Source organism: Oncorhynchus masou, chromosome 7, assembly GCF_036934945.1.
Source record: "Oncorhynchus masou masou isolate Uvic2021 chromosome 7, UVic_Omas_1.1, whole genome shotgun sequence".
NCBI classification, from domain to species: domain Eukaryota; kingdom Metazoa; phylum Chordata; class Actinopteri; order Salmoniformes; family Salmonidae; genus Oncorhynchus; species Oncorhynchus masou.
This window is the reverse complement of record NC_088218.1, coordinates 25031950-25049444: the sequence shown is the minus strand read 5'-3', so window position 1 is coordinate 25049444 and position 17495 is coordinate 25031950. Positions and strand designations below refer to the sequence as shown.

General features: G+C 43.1%; 1 protein-coding gene across 1 annotated transcript in view; it reads left to right on the top strand.

Annotated features, from left to right (window-relative positions):
* Window positions 1-17165, top strand: part of aox5 (aldehyde oxidase 5) — a 28338-nt gene extending 11173 nt beyond the window's left edge. Inside the window, exons 16-34 of the mRNA XM_064970955.1 lie at window positions 10270-10432; window positions 10621-10710; window positions 10806-10975; window positions 11559-11685; window positions 11916-12135; window positions 12231-12355; window positions 12508-12641; window positions 13146-13233; window positions 13335-13421; window positions 13620-13811; window positions 13920-14150; window positions 14628-14852; window positions 15066-15140; window positions 15247-15299; window positions 15474-15588; window positions 15762-15827; window positions 15964-16152; window positions 16329-16496; window positions 16726-17165. Coding sequence (XP_064827027.1) covers window positions 10270-10432; window positions 10621-10710; window positions 10806-10975; window positions 11559-11685; window positions 11916-12135; window positions 12231-12355; window positions 12508-12641; window positions 13146-13233; window positions 13335-13421; window positions 13620-13811; window positions 13920-14150; window positions 14628-14852; window positions 15066-15140; window positions 15247-15299; window positions 15474-15588; window positions 15762-15827; window positions 15964-16152; window positions 16329-16496; window positions 16726-16776 — 2569 coding nt within the window. The 3' untranslated portion in view covers window positions 16777-17165. The remainder of the gene's footprint in view (window positions 1-10269; window positions 10433-10620; window positions 10711-10805; window positions 10976-11558; window positions 11686-11915; window positions 12136-12230; window positions 12356-12507; window positions 12642-13145; window positions 13234-13334; window positions 13422-13619; window positions 13812-13919; window positions 14151-14627; window positions 14853-15065; window positions 15141-15246; window positions 15300-15473; window positions 15589-15761; window positions 15828-15963; window positions 16153-16328; window positions 16497-16725) is intronic.
* Window positions 17166-17495: the final 330 nt, after the last annotated feature.

Below are 17495 nucleotides of genomic sequence, written 5' to 3'. Positions count from 1 at the left end.
TATAGGAATCGAATAAGAATATATATGGATGAGCAATGACAGAGCGCATAGACTAAGATGCAATAGATAGTTTAGAATATAGTATATACATATGAGATGAGTAATGCAAGAAATGCAAACATTATTAAAGTGACTAGTGTTCCATTTATTAAAGTGGCCAATGATTTCACGTCTGTATGTAGGCAGCAGCCTCTCTGTGCTAGTGATGGCTGTTTAACAGTCTCTCGGTCCCAGCTTTGCTGCACCTGTACTATCCTCACCTTCCGGATGGTAGCAGGTTGAACAGGCAGTGGCTCGGGTGGTTTTTGTCCTTGATGATCTTTTTGGTCTTTCTGTGACATTGTGTGCTGTAGGTGTCCTGGAGGGCAGGTAGTTTGCCCCCTGTGATGCGTTGTGCAGACCGCACCACCCGCTGGAGAGCCCTGCTCTCAATTGTGCATCTGTAAAAGTTTGTGAGGGTTTTGGTTTACAAGCCAAATTTCTTCAGCCTCCTGAGGTTGAAGAGGTGCTGTTGCGCCTTCGTCACCACACTGTCTGTGTGGGTGGACCATTTCAGTTTGTCAGTGATGTGTACGCAGAGGAACTTAAAATTTTCCATCTTCCCCATTGCTGTCCCGTCGATGTGGATAGGGGGTGCTCCCTCTACTGTTTCCTGTAGTCCACAATCATCTCCTTTGTTTTGTTCACGTTGAGTGAAAGGTTGTTTTCCTGACACCACACTCCGTGTGCCCTCACCTCCTCCCTGTTGGTAATCAGGCCTACTACTGTTGTGTTGTCTGCAACCCTGATGACTGAGTTGGAGGCATGCATGGCCACGCAGTCATGGGTGAACAGGGAGTACAGGAGGGGGCTGATCACGCACCCTTCTGGGGCCCCAGTGTTGAGGATCAGTGAAGTGGAGATGTTTTTTCCTACTTTCACCACCTGGGGGCAGCCCATCAGGAAGTCCTGGACCCAATTGCCCAGGGCGGGGTTGAGACCCAGGGCCTCAAGCTTAATGATGAGCTTGGAGGGTACTATGGTGTTGAATGCTGAGCTATAGTCAGTGAACAGCATTCTTACATAGGTATTCCATAGCCCTTACACTTGTAAAATCATTGCAGTAGAATGGTTTAATTTAATACCTTCATGTCATACACACATGCTTTATTACACAATTTAATTTATGGAAACACTATTGTCATGAGCAGAGGGGAGAACATGGTTATACTCTTCATGGCCTTCAGTGAGTTCCTTATAGTCCACATTATCTTCATCATTCTCATCAGAAAATGGCATTTATTTTAGCCCAATCAAACTAACAGTCTCTCCTGCAGTTGCAGAATTGAACAAAATAGTTGCTGAGACCTGTGAGACAAAACAAGAGCACAGAGCCTTACAACATGAAATCAGTGTTATCACATACAAGGACATACTCCCAACATGGCCCATTTTGCAAAGTTCACAGACTATGATTCAAACATATTTGGCAGCCAAGCTGTCACCTCCAACTTGTTATCTTTATTGTCAGAGTAGCTTCTAGCGGTTTCTGATAATGACATTTCAGTGAGACTTTTTGCAATTCTCTTCCTCCGGGTTCCTAAGAGAGTGATAGCAAAAGACTTGAAAAGCAAAAGAAATCACAAAATATGACAAGTATTAATAATGCATTATGCTATGCATAATCATATATGGCAGGAAACGAAGTTTGATGATGATGACATGATGATTCCCACTCTCCCTTAGCCTGACTCTATACCTTCAGGAATACTGTACTACTGGGGTCCAAACAAAATGGAGTCTGTAAAAAAACATCAACTCATGCTTTTTTACCCAGGAATACCAGTTAGGCAGCATGTTGTACAAGCGGTATTCCGACACCATATCACGCTCACTTCGCCCTTTTCTTGCATGCTATGGCGGTCAACTAGTATAATTATTGTTCTACCAAACAAGCCCTCCCTCCTGGGTCTAGGACGTACAATGACTCTCTGTGGCTAGGCAGGTGTTGTTATCTTCCCAGCCCAAGTTCAGTACTCCCAGTCTTCTTATCAGTCAGGAAATCCTTGGGATTAGGAAGTGTACATTCATGCAGCCTGCCGCAGTCAACTAAATTCAGAGGCTGGACCCCTTTGTACTTTGTTTCCTGCGACAAATATATTTGCACAAAAATCATTCCATCTAACCCATAACATGCTAAACACTACTGCTAGGTCACTTACAGTGCATTTGGAAAGTAATAAGACCCCTGGACTTTTTGCACATTTTGTTCCGTTACGGCCTTATTCTAAAATGGATTAAATATATGTTTTTTCTCTTAGAATTACACACAATACCCTATAATGGCAAAACGAAAACAGGTTTTTATAAATGTTTGCAAAAAACAGAAATACCTTATTAACATAAGTATTCAGACCCTTTGCTATGAGACTCGAAATTGAGCTCAGGTGCATCTCATTGATCATCCTTAAGATGTTTCTACAACTTGATTGGAATCTACCTGTGGTAAATTTAATTGATTGGAAATTATTTGGAAAAGCACACACCTGTCCATATAAGGTCCCACAGTTGACAGTGCATGTCAGAGCAAAAACCAAGCCATGATGTTGAAGGAATTTTGCTTATAGCTCTAAGACAGGATTGTGTCGGGGTACAGATCTGGGGAAGGGTACCAAAACATGTCTACAGCATTGAAGGTCCCAAGAACAAAGTGTCCTCCATCATTCTTAAATGGAAAAAGTTTGGAACCACCAAGAATCGTCCTAGAGCTGGCCGCCCGGCCAAGCTGAGCAATCAGGGGAGAATGGCCTTTGTCAGGGAGGTCACTCTGACAGAGCTCTAGAGTTCCTATTTGGAGATGGGAGAACCTTCCAGAAGGACAACCATCTCTGGAGCACTCCACCAATCAGGCCTTCATGGTAGAGTGGCCAGACGGAAGCCACTACTCAGTAAAAGGCACATGACAGCCCGCTTGAAGTTTGCCAAAAAGCACCTAAGGACTCTCAGACCATGAGAATGGAGATTCTCTGGTCTGATGAAACCAAGATTGAACTCTTGGCCTGAATACCAAGCGTCACTTCTGGAGGAAACCAGGCACTATCCCTACAGTCACGGATCCTGTGTGTTTTATGCTTTCGTACCCTTGTGGATTTCGCAGATGATTCCGGGTCTGATTCCAGGTTATTTATTCAAGGTACTCCTCGCGCTTTTGTTTGGGATTCAACCCTGTGTTTTTGTTACGCGTTTGTTTGGTCTTCGTCCCCGTGCATTTTCACGGCACGCCGTAATTTGGTCTTGATCAAAAAACTATTACGCATTCCTGCGTCTGTCTCCCGAATCTCTTCATACCAGCGTGACACCTACAATGAAGCATGGTGGTGGCAGCATCATGCTGTGGGGATGTTTTTCAGTGGCAGGGATTGGGAGACAAGTCAGGATTGAGGGAAAGAGGAACGGAGCAAAGGACAGAGATATCCTTGATGAAAACCTACTCCAGAGCACCTTGGACCTCAGACTGGGGAGAAAGTTCACCTTACGACAGGACAATGAACCTAAGCACACAGTCAAGACAGCGCAGGAGTGGCTTCGGGACAAGTCTCTGAATGTCTTTGAATGGCTCAGTCACAGCCTGGACTTGAAACCGATCAAACATCTCTGGAGAGACCTGAAAATAACTGTGCAGCGATGCTCCCCATCCAACCTGACAGAGCTTAAGAGGATCTGCAGAGAAGAATGGGAGAAACTCCCCAAATACAGGTGTGCCAAGCTTGTAGCGTCATACTCAAGAAGACTTGAGGCTGTAATCGCTGCCAAAGGTGGTTCAACAAAGTACTAAGTAAAGAGTCTGAATACTTACTGTACCAGTCAAGTTTGGACACACCTACTCATTCAATGTTTTTTATTTATTTGTACTTTTCTACATTCTAGAATAATAGTGAATACATTAAAACAAAAATTAAACAGCACATATAGAATCATGTAGTAACCATAAAAGTGTTAAACAAGTCTAAATATATTTGAGATTCTTAAAAGTAGCCACCCTTTGCCTTGATGACAGCTTTGCACTCCCTTGGCATTCTCTCAACCTGGCTTCATGAGGTAGTCACCTGGAATGCCTTTCAATTAACAGGTGTGCCCTGTTAAAAGTTAATTTGTGAAATTTCTTTCCTTCTTAATGCGTTTGAGCCAATCAGTTGTCACACCAGCCTTCGCTTTGGCTCCTCCTCTTGTCCAGCTCAGGCATTCGGCGTCGCCAGCCTTCCAATTGCTGCCAAACCTACTGTTGGGAAACACCCTTCACTCATCAACCCCGGACGTGTGTTGACATCATTACACACACTTGGTTCCAATCCCCACTCTATCACTGTATACATACTCTCTCTGCCATTTGTCTTTGTTATTTGTTTTCCCGAGAGGAATCTCTCTGACATTTTCTTGAGTATTTTATATTTTGCACTTTGGGTTCACCCTGTGCCATTTTGTATATGAAAATATATTTAGAGCACAACAGTGTTTGGGTTACGTCTCGCTTTGATCTATGGTTCTTAAATAAATTCAGTAGTTGTAAACCTGCGACTGCCTCCTGCCTACTCCTTTCTACACCAGTGACAGAATGACAAACCCAAGAAAACAGCGAAGCTCCGCCACCACAACTCGTGCCTGGAGCGCCTTGGGACTGTATTGGACGAGGTGCTCCGGGCCGTACACCAACTGCAGGCCACACCAGCACCTTCCCAACTCCCCGCGTCATTCCAGCCACCCCACCACCATCTACATCAAATCTACAAAATTCTACAAATGTTACATTTCAAGAACTCAACTGCAGTCGCAAAAAACCATCAAGCGATTTGATGGAACTGGCTCTCATGATGACCGCCACAGGAAAGGAAGACCCAGAGTTACCTCTGCTGCAGAGGATAAGTTCATTAGAGTTAACTGCACCTCAGAAATTGCAGCCCAAATAAATGCTTCACAGAGTTCAAGTAACAGACACATCTCAACATCAACTGCTCAGATGAGACTGCATGAATCAGGCCTTCATCGCCAAATTGCTGCTAAGAAACCACTATTAAAGGACATCTATAATAAGAAGAGACTAGCTTGAGCCAAGAAACAAGAGACATGGATATTAGACAGGTTAAAATGAGTCCAAATTTAGATTTTTGGTTCCAACCGCTGTCTTTGTGAGATGCAGAGTAGGTGAACAAATGGTCTCCGCATGTGTGGTTCCCATCATGAAGCATGGAGGAGGAGGTGTGATGGTGCTTTGCTGGTGACACTGTTGGTAATTTATTTAGAATTAAAGGCACACTTAACCAGCATGGCTACTACAGCATTCTGCAGCGATACATCATCCCATATGGTTTGCGCTTAGTGGGACTATCATTTGTTTTTCAACCGGATAATGACCTTTAACACACCTCCAGTCTGTGTAAGGGCTATTTGACCAAGGAGAGTGATGGAGTGCTGCATCAGATGACCTGTCATCCACAATCATCCGACCTCAACCCAATTGAGATGGTTTGGGATGAGTTGTACCACAGAGTTAAAGAAATGCAGCCAACAAGTTCTCAGCGTATGTGGGAACTCCTTCAAGACTGTTGGAAAAGCATCCATCCATGGTAAATTATCCAAAACAAATTTAGAACGACAGTCCATAATGCTTTGCGTTGCTCCTATCACTCGGCACTCATTCTTCTGGTGTTTCTTCATTTGCTTCTTCAGATAGCTTTACAGTTCATCCTCCCAATGGCACACATGTAACTCATGCATGTCAAGGTGAATGGCCCTTGATAATGTCCCGATTTCAATATCTGTGGAATAATCTGATTTTCCCAAACAGACAAATGTCTGAGCCGCCATCCCCATCCGTAAAGGATTACGGTCAATTCTGTCTTGTCCATTTTCAAACTAGTACACCAGCAGAATGAGAGAAGTTTAGACCTGATCTCTCTCCATGCTCACTCCACATGGACGGTCTCCGGACTCATGCTGTACTCCTGAGAGAAAAGGCCATAGTGAACGCCATTGTTGCCATTACTTCAGCCGGTTAGAGGGGAAGGGGCTCACACTGTTCTCGGTCTAATTATCCCTTCCATGCATCTAGATACCATCTGTGGTCCCCTTCGCCATAAGCTTGAGAGAGGACAGACCAGAACAAAAGGGCATGTATGATTCAGGAAATCCAGACAAACTATTCACTGTATGACAAATTATTACATTCCCAATATTCCCAATATTCTTAATATTCTTAATGAGACAAATGTCAAAGAGAATTTCAAATTGGCTTATACTCCTTTATGATCAATCAATCAATCAATCCAATTTATTTATAAATCCCTTCTTACATCAGCTGTTGTCACAAAGTGCTGTACAGAAACCCAGCCTAAAACCCCAAACAGCAAGCAATGCAGGTGTAGAAGCACGGTGGCTAGGGAAAACTCCCTTGAAAGGCCAAAACCTAGGAAGAAACCTAGAGAGGAACCAGGCTATGAGGGGTGGCCAGTCCTCTTCTGGCTGTGCCGGGTGGAGATTATAACAGAACATGGCCAAGATGTTCAAATGTTCATAGATGACCAGCAGGGTCAAATAATAATAATCACAATGGTTGTAGAGGGTGCAGCAGGTCAGCACCTCAGGAGTAAATGTCAGTTGGCTTTTCATAGCTGATCATTCAGAGTATCTCTACCACTCCTGCTGTCTCTAGAGAGTTGAAAACAGCAGGTCTGGGACAGGTAGCACGTCGGTGAACAGGTCAGGGTTCCATAGCCGCAAGCAGAACAGTTGAAACTGAAGCAGCAGCACGACCAGATGGACTGGGGACAGCAAGGAGTCATCAGGCCAGGTAGTCCCTGGGCATGGTACTAGGGCTCAGGTCCTCCTCCGAGAGAAAGAAATACCTCACCAAGAGTTACAATGTCAGGGAGTTAGAGGGCTAATGCTTAGGGAGAAATCCTGACCATACAGCAGACCCAATTTGGTGAGATTTGTTTTGACACAAGACAAAAACAAAACAAACAAAACAACAACACTTCCTCATATTTACTAGCATTTACATAATACACTTAAATCCCACCCAATGTCTCTAGCCTTTCTAGCGAGGGTGATCAGGTCTCACCAGAAAGTCAGGACAGAGGTCATTCAACACCATGAAGTGAGTGTTCTTTTCCCTTTGCTTTCCCTGTACTTCAGACTCATTATTTAGCCTCTAACGTCGAGCAATCCCGTATCCGGGAGCGTAATAATAGCCTCAAGCTCATTACCATAACGCAACGTTTCCTATTCATGAAAATCGCAAATGAAATGAAATAAATATATTCAAACACAAGCTTAGCCTTTTGTTTAACCTCTCTGGCCCACCCGACGCGCTAGTGTCCCACCTTGCCAACAATAAATGCAAATGCGCTACGCCAAATGCTAATAGCACTCGTTAAAACTCAAACGTTCATTAAAACTCACATGCAGGGTACTCAATTCAAGCTACACTCGTTGTGAATCTAGCCAACGAGTCAGATTTTTAAAATGCTTTTCGGCGAAAGCATGAGAAGCTATTATCTGATAGCATGCAACACCCCGAAATACCAGAAGGGGACGTAAACAAAAGAAATTAGCGTAGCCGGCGCTACACAAAACGCAGAAATAAAATCTAAAACATTCATTACCTTTGACGAGCTTCTTTGTTGGCACTCCTATATGCCCCATAAACATCACAATTGGGTCTTTTTTTCGATTAAATCGGTCCTTGTATACCCAAAATGTCCATTTATGAAGACCGTCAGATCCAGGAAAAACACCGTTTTTAAACACAACGTTATTTTTTTAAATTAAAAAAGTTGCCTATAAACTTTGACAAAACACTTCAAACTACTTCTGTAATCCAACTTTAGGTATTAGTAAACGTTAATAAACGATCAAATTGATCATGGAGCGATCTGTATTCAATAGGCACAAGTTTGAAAAACGTAGCCAACTTTTCCGGTTCCATTTTTCACAGCTGTGGACCTGAAAACCGGATGTGGTTATTACTCAGATGACCAAGGATTTAGTTGAATCGAAATCACAACACTGGCGACATCGTGTGGAAGCTGTAGGAACTGTAATCTCACCCTTAAGTATTTTTCCTTGCAATAGACAATACATAGACTGGCGGATTGATTTTTTCTCCGTCGATTTTGTGATCAGGTTTCCTTGCGATTTTGACCACGGAACTCGTTCTGTTATAGTCACAGACACCATTGAACCAGTTCTAGAAACTTAAGAGTGTTTTCTATGCACACATACTAATCATATGCATATACTATATTCCTGGCATGAGTAGCAGGACGTTGAAATGTTGCGCGATTTTTAACAGAATGTTGAAAAAAGTAGCCCGATCTCTAAACACTGTCATCTCAGATTTTCAATATATGCTTTTCAACCAAAGCTACACAAGCATTTGTGTAAGAGTATTGATAGCCTAGCATAGCATTAAGCCTAGCATTCAGCAGGCAACATTTTCACAAAAACAAGAAAAGCATTCAAATAAAATAATTTACCTTTGAAGAACTTCGGATGTTTTCAATGACGAGACTCTTAGTTAGATAGCTTAAAATGTTCATTTTTTCCAAAAAGATTATTTGTGTAGACGAAATAGCTCCGTTTTGTTCATCACGTTTGGCTAAGAAAAAGACCGGAAAATGCAGTCACTTACAACGCCAAACTTTTTTCCAAATTAGCTCCATAATATCGACAGAAACATGGCAAACGTTGTTTAGAATCACTCCTCAAGGTGTTTTTCACATATCTATTCGATAATCTATCAGTGGTGGCAGTTGGCTTCTCATCAGAAGCAAACGGAAAAATACTGCAGCTGGAGATTACGCAATAATTGCGACGGAGGACACCAAGCGACCACCTGGTAGATGTAGTCTCTTATGGTCAATCTTCCAATGATATGCCTACAAATACGTCACAATGCTGCAGACACCTTGGGGAAAACGTGGAAAACGTAAGCTGACTCTTAGCCCCTTCACAGCCATATAAGGAGTCATTGGCATGAGGCAGTTTTAAAAAATGCGGCACTTCCTGATTGGATTTTTATCTGGGTTTTTTCTGTAACATCAGTTCTGTGGCACTCACAGACAATATCTTTGCAGTTTTGGAAACGTCAGAGTGTTTTCTTTCCAAAGCTGTCAATTATGTGCATAGTGGAGCATCTTTTCGTGACAAAATATTTTGTTTAAAACGGGACCGTTTTTCATCCAAAAATTAAAATAACTATCCAAGAAGTTAAAGACATTTCTAACATTCTGTGTACCAGGTTTACATTGAGTTTTTCAGTAAATTTCTCATCAGGAGAACTTACACCTGTGCAAACAAAATTCGGACAATAGATGCTTCAGAAAGATGTATTTGTGTGCCCTTTAAGGTGCATCCTTTCCAACCCGTGAAGAACCCACAAAACCCAAATAAAAAGACCGCACACAATGAATCAGACACGGTAATAACACCACTAACAAATATGTGGGTTAACAGGTGGGTTGTGTTTTTGCCATGCCTTACTTATTTGGGAGCTTATTTCCTTTATACTTAATAGAACAGCAGAATTTCACTAACTGCTCTCCCAAGGCAACCCGGCATCCAGAAACATTTCAAATGATGAGATAGGGACACCCCATCCTCTCCTAAAAGAGAAAATAAACATTTTGTTAGTTTTCACCCTGCCAAATCTTAAATTGGCAACAAAAAGGTTTGAATTACAGGCAAAACAAAACATGATAACTTCTGGCCACTGTCCTCCCTCCACTCTTTAATCATTTGTTTTTTAATCCACCCCAATGTTTACTGGTAATATACTATTACCAATCTCTGTTGGATATTCATTACTTGCTTCATAGTCATTGTCTACTATTCTAAGATGAATATGCACTAAATGGAGACAGATCTACTTTTTAACCATTTTAAAAGGTAATTGTAGGTTTGGTGACCCCAATGCTGGTGCTTTTTTATACCTCTACAATTGCAATTGTTTATTTTAGTCTACAAACACTTCCTCACAATATTACTCCTTTATAATTCTGGTTGTTTCTTTATAATACAGGAGTTGAGATATTCATTCTTCACAAACTCCCCCTTCACACTAGTGTTCTATTCATACAACATATTCGGTAATAGTGATCTCTCCTTTCCTATCATCACACACACATCACATCAAACAGAATTAAATGAACCAAACTGAACTGAACTGGTGAACTTAACCGGTGATCTGGTGAACTTGTGAATTGCAATTGAAGTGTTGGTTGATTGGCTCAGGTCCTGGGGGGAGGAGCTTCTGGCTGATGCCTGCAGGCTTTTGGAGGAGGAGGTGGAGCTATCTGACTCTGCCCACGGAGGGAAGGTGGAGTATCGCAAGACCCTTACCACCAGCTTCTTCTTCAAATTCTACATGCAGGTCCTCCAGGAGCTCAGAGAGAGGGTACATATACAGGACAGGCACAATCCGTAATTATTTTTCAGCGAAACATCAAATCTGCCACTTGTTTTGCTGAATCTGAGGAATGCAACAATATTTGTGTGTAGCAATATTACATTGGCTCTCTAAAAGGTGTTTTACAATCATTTTTATTATGCTTCATGTTTCTTGATTTCTACCCAATTGTGCAGGATGTGAACGTGTGTCTTCTACCCCTTGAGTACCTCAGTGCTCTCAAGCCTTTCAAAAATGAAGTGCCCCAGGGACATCACTCTTTCCAGGTTTGCGATCAACAATGGCTTATATCTAAAAGGTTACAACTTACTCCGATGGATGATGGTTGTATCCCCATAGTGTCTGTCTCTTTCCTCTGCAGCTTGTGTCCAATGCCCAGTCCTCCCAGGACCCTGTGGGCCATCCCATGATGCATCAAGCAGCCTTCCATCAGGCTACAGGAGAGGCCCAGTATTACGATGACATACCAGCTGTCCAGGGGGAACTCTTTGTCTACATGGTGACCAGCACCAGAGCGCACGCCAAGATCATGTGAGTCTATGTTAGTGGGTCATTATTTGACTGTTTTTGGATTGGCCATACAAACTTCTACAGTTGGATCTGTATGATAAGATAATCACCTAAATCCAGACTCGTCTTTTTGAAATTGCATGTATGTTTTCTTTCTTCTTTCTTCTTTTTTTCTCCTCAATTTCGTGATATCCAATTGGTAGTTATAGTCCGGTCCCATCGCTGAATCTCCCGTACGGTCGAGAGCCATGCGTCCTCCGAAACACGCTTAACCAGGAAGCCAACCGCACCAATGTGTTGGAGAAAACACCGTACAACTGGGAACCGTGTCAACGTGCATGAGCCCAGCCTTCCACAGGAGTTGCTAGAGCGCGATAGGACATCCCGTCCGACCAAACTCTCTCCTAACCTGGACGACGCTGCGACAATTGTGTGCCGCCTCATGGATCGCCCGGTCGCGGCCAGCTGCGACACAGCCCGGGATCGAATCCGGGTCTGTAGTGATGCCTCAAGCACTGTGATGCAGTGCCTTAGACCGCTGTGCCACTCAGGAGGCCGCATGTAGGTCTTCTGATCATGTGTCTTTATTCCACTTCACAACCAGCAACATTGACCCATCTGAAGCACTTGGCATGACTGGGGCAGTCACGTTCCTATCAGCTGGGGATGTCCCTGGTCAGAACCGACGGATGTTGTTCAATAACCCAGAGGAACTCTTTGCTGAGGAGGAGGTAGGCTACCGTACTGTCCCCTCTCACTACCATTCCCAGTCTGTAGCACCGTACCATAGACAGAAAGTATGACCATGGCAATGACCAAGGATGATAATTGAGGTGAATAGAGAACCTCTGTTCTAATGACATTTCTAATTATGAGAGGTCTATTATATTGTATATTGGCTTACCATGGTGGTTTTTGATTGATTGAATGATTGGTTTGTTGACTGGTTGTTCCTGTGCAGGTGTCTTGTGTGGGGCAGATCATTGGGGCTGTGGTAGCAGAGAGCAGAGAGCAGGCCAGGAGAGCAGCTCAAATGGTAAAGGTCACCTACCAGGATCTACTTCCTGTCTTCTTCACAATAGAAGAGGCCATCCAGCATCAGTCCTTCTTTGACCCAAAGAGGAAGCTGGAGAGAGGAGACGTGGACAAAGCCTTTGAGAAAGTGGATCAGATTCTGGAGGGTAAAATGCAATGGTTTACATCTGTGCATCTCCTTCTTCTAATACAAGTTCATGTCTTCAAATGTCTTGATGATATGTGATTGTGTTGTGAGCAGATGAGATCTACTTGGGAGGTCAGGAGCATTTCTACATGGAGACTCAGGGCCTTATTGCAGTGCCCAAAGGAGAGAATGGAGAACTGGAACTGTTTGTGGCCAGCCAGCATTCAGCATATACTCAGGTTAGACACACATAAACGATCTATGTTTTAGTTTTCTCCTCTGTTATGTTGCTACATACATTGGATATTGGAGTCTTGTTAACTTCTTTCCCGCCAATCAGAGTCTTTGATTTGTCATTTGAATGTCCTTTGTTTTGTCCCTGCAAACACAGGAAGTGGTAGGAATCACTCTGGGCATCGACTCCAACAAGATCACATGTCACGTGAGGAGGTTGGGGGGAGCGTTCGGTGGCAAAGTCATGAAGATTGCCTCCCTCTCTGCTATCACTGCCACAGCTGCAGTCAAGTAAGAGCTTTCAACAGAGTGTTGATAACACACATTAGTGGAATATAATACATTTAATAATACCTTGAATACATATAATACATTGAATAGATATAGTACATTGAATACATACAGCATAATACCTTGAATACATATAATACATTGAATAATACCTTGAATACATGTAATACCTTGAATACATATAATACCTTGAATACATATAGTACATTGAGTACATACAGTATCATACCTTGAATACATGTAATACCTTGAATACATGTAATACCTTGAATGCATGTAATACCTTGAATACATGTAATACCTTGAATACATGTAATACCTTGAATACATGTAATACCTTGAATACATGTAATACATGTAATACCTTGAATGCATGTAATACCTTGAATACATGTAATACCTTGAATACATATAATACCTTGAATACATGTAATACATATAATACCTTGAATACATATAATACCTTGAATACTTAGAGTAAATATGCCTATGTTTTCATTGTAGGACAGGGCGACCAGTACGCTGTGTCCTGGAACGTGGAGATGACATGCTGATCACCAGTGGCAGACACCCCTTCCTAGGAAAATACAAGGTATTGTAGAGTAGTCCTCTCAGATGAGCATCATCAACAACAACTGTATGAGCAGTGGAATTTTTACCTCAGCATTTCTAACGACCTGTTTTTTTTCTCAGGTGGGATACAACAACGATGGAACCATTATGGCAGCGGACATCACCTACTACAGTAACGGGGGGTGCACCCTGAATGAATCATTAGCTGTAAGCTTGTTAAGAGCTTTGAATTCAATACTGTGTATGACTCAATGGTTGTCTGCGATTGTCCAATATATTGCCTGATATCAGTTGAAAAGTCCTCGACAACAGGGACTGAGGATTCTCACCACGTTTAAAAATGGACAGCAGAAACACCCTAGCATAAGACACATTTTCATTTCCCTGTAATGTGCTGTGATTCAGATCATGGAGAAAGCCCTGCTTCACATGGACAATGGCTACAAGATCCCTAACCTGCGTGGGCGTGGCTTGGTGTGTAAGACCTACCTGCCCTCCTACACTGCGTTCCGAGGCTTCGGAGGACCCCAGGGACTCATGGTGATGGAGAGCGTGCTGCACGAGGTGGCTGTCAAATGTGGCCTCCCTCCACAGAAGGTTAGTGAGAGGTTACTGGAGGATTCAGGGTCATGTTTAGTTAGTTAATTACCCACCTTTTATCCATCTTCCTACTGATGATGAATGTGGCCTGGTGTGTCTCTGCAGGTGAGGGAGATCAACATGTACCGGGAGGAGGAGTGCTATACCCACCACAAGCAGCTCTTCTCCCCCCGCGACATGCTCCGTTGCTGGGACGAGTGTCTAGACAAGGCTGGGTACCACGATCGCCTCCAGGCCATCCAGCAGTTCAACACCTCCAACCGCTGGAAGAAGAGGGGCATCTCTGCTGTGCCTATGAAGTTTGGCGTCGGCTTCTCCAAAGGCTTCTTCAACCAGGTGAGGATGAAGAACTCCCTTTAAACACATGTTGACTTTCGAATGCCCCATGTTCATTTTTCCACTGTGCTCGGAAGATGCTTTGATAAAGGACATTTGTTGACTGAGAAGTTAACTATTTTAACACTGTAACTTGTGTCTGGTTCGGGTGTTCAGATACTTATTTGCATAGCTGTAAGCACTTGTAAGTTACTGTGGATAAATAACTTTTTACATATAAATGTAACCTTTACTTAAACTAGGCAAGTCAGTTAAGAACCAATTTTTATTTACGATGACGGCCAATGGGACTCCTAATCACGGCCGGTTGTGATACAGCCTGGATTCGAACCAGGGTGTCTGTAGTGACGCCTCTAGCACTGAGATGCAATACCTTAGACCGCTGCGCCACTCAGGAGCCCACAGTATAAACTGTGTTCATCCCCATAGAGATACAATATAACAGTTGTTCATTACCTGGTTCCACCTCTACTCAAGGGTGCAGCTCTGGTGAACATCTACAAGGATGGCTCGGTGTTGGTGGCACACGGAGGCACAGAGATGGGCCAGGGAATCAACACAAAAGCCCTCCAGATTGCCAGTCGTATCCTGAAGGTGCCCATGTCCTCAATCCACATCAAAGAGACCTGTACGGGCAACGTTCCCAATGCTGCACCCTCAGCAGCCTCCTTTGGCACGGACGCAGTGGGCATGGCAGTCAAGGTATTTCAACGAAGCCTGGCCTCCGATCTGTTTGTGTTGTCACGCCAACTGCCCTGGACAATGACCATAGGAGTTGGCGAGACTACACAAACAGACCCGGGACCAGGCTAGCTCCAATGTTCTGCTGTCACAGGCTTCTCATAGGCTTATAAAGACACATGGTGTAGATGTGTTTATTGTACTGTTACGAAATGTTACTGTGTATGATTTTAGGATGCTTGTGAGAAACTGATGCGGCGCTTGAAGCCATTCATGGAAAATCATCCCAAATATACATGGCAACAATGGGTAATCAACAAACATCCACCAGGCTATAATAAAGTCAATATAATGATGTTATTGTGTCTATCTCCATAATGGTATAGCATGCAATGACTTGTGTTCTTTCCCACAGATTTTTGAGGCTTATTGCCAGAAGGTCAGCTTATCTGCAACTGGCTTCTTCATGTACGTACCCTGTCAATACTGTAGACTGTTAGTGTGTAATGAAGCAATGCGGCGTATCACTCACTGACTGTTATAAGACCGTGATAACTGCAATGGCACGATTTACGGCGCTCATATTGGGAACGTCTCGGTCACAAGTAGGCTATCCTAATGCGGTCACCGTATGGGTTCCAGGGGACCTCACACGGATATGGACTGGGAGAACAGCGAGGGTCCAGCCTACTATTACTTCACCTTTGGGGCCTGCTGCTCAGAAGTGGAGATTGACTGTCTCACTGGAGATCACAAAGTACAATAGTATTACCCTTGGTTTAAATCAGTGAAATGTTCATTAACACTACTTCATACGGTACCTGCAGGCATCCCCTAGAACTTGCAATGAGCATGTATGAGCCTCTGTTTTATATGTTATGTCTTAAGGGCGTCATTGGCTTTATACAATTAGCTGTGTGTTCGTTGCAGAATCTCCGAACAGATATTGTGATGGATGTCGGGAGGAGCCTCAACCCAGCTCTAGATATAGGACAGGTACAGTACAGTCTAACACTCACAGGTCTACTGGCTCTACATTTCTACAGTAATTATGGATCAATATAGGACATCTTCATTGGCATACATTCCAATATGACTTGAGACAAAGTTAACATGGTGCTATATATTCCAGATCGAGGGCGGCTTCGTCCAGGGCATAGGTCTGTACACCATAGAGGAGCTGCAGTTCTCTCTCGAGGGGGTTCTGATGACCAGGGGTCCGTCCCAGTACAAGATTCCTGCCCTCTGTGACGTCCCTCCTCAGTTTAACGTCCACCTGCTGGCCAACGCACAGAACCCACATGCCATCTACAGGTCCAAGGCAAGTCAAACGATATGACATCACGCGAGCATTTTTTGGACTGAACAATTTACACCATGCCAAATTGTCAAGTTCCAAGTTTATTTGTCGTATAAAACATGCTAAAATGCTTTCACTCAAGGCTCCTGAGGATTCACTTCCTAAGTGTTAATTGATGGTCGGCCATGTTGTTACAGGGTATAGGCGAGCCTCCAGTGTTCTTGGCCAGCACCATCTTCTTTGCTATAAAGGAGGCAGTTGCTGCAGCCCGTAGAGAGAGGGGTCTAGAGGACAGCTTCCCTCTTAGTTCCCCTGCTACTGCTGAGAGGATACGCATGGCCTGTGAGGACCAGTTCACTGAGATGGTAACATTTCTTCATATCAAAAGGACTGTTTTTCCAGAGGACACAGATCAAGCCTAGTTCCAGACTAAAAAGTTGTTTGATGAAAATGCTCCATTGAAAGTGCTTTTTTAGTTCAGGATGAGGCTTATTCTGAGTCCACTAACTGGCCCATGTCTACCGTTTTGGTCTCACCAATACCCTTTCTCCAACAACATTCGTTTAACGGCATTATATATATTTTTTCCTCAAGGCTCCATCTCCAAAGAAAGGAACATTCAAACCATGGAGTATCAACATATGAGCCAACTGAATATGACTTGGCAGCCTCGTCAGACCTGGACTTGGCTCCTACTATTAATCATTCACCTCATCGTAATGTATTGTTCGGTGTTGGTGGGTTGCTTTTGCAGATTGTGTGCTTTCTGGATGACTTGGAAATGTGTCTAGAGTATGTGCTTGACGCTGTCGCTTGAAATTTCACTTTGTCCTAGGGTAAGATAAATACACCATCTGGTGTTGGGTCATGTATGTTTTGGGCTGTTTGTTAAAACTTTAACAACCTGCATCTGTGACCTACAGCCAAGTGCAGTCAACATACAAAACTCAGATGAACCTAAAAATTAGAACTGAACTTTGAGCGTTGGTTTAATTCTGTGCCCTAAAGCCTTCTGATGTCTAACTGACTAATAAAGGATGCATTTTTGAAGCATGTATTTTCGTATATTCAAGTTGAGACACATTCAATTTATTGAAAGTGAAATAAGGCATACATGACATTGGACGGATTCACACACAATTGGACAACCCTACCTTTTAACATCCAATTTCATTTGAGACAAACTTGTTTTTTTTTTAAAGCAAAGTATAGGTTGACAGCAAAAGCGTAGGCTTATTCTGTAATTTGATATTTAAAGTAGTGCAGTCAGTGTTATTTATCCTTATTCAGCTAAATATAGAATTACTATGTTAGTAACATTTTATGATTAGGTATTATTCCTTATGGTAGTGATCAATACCTCA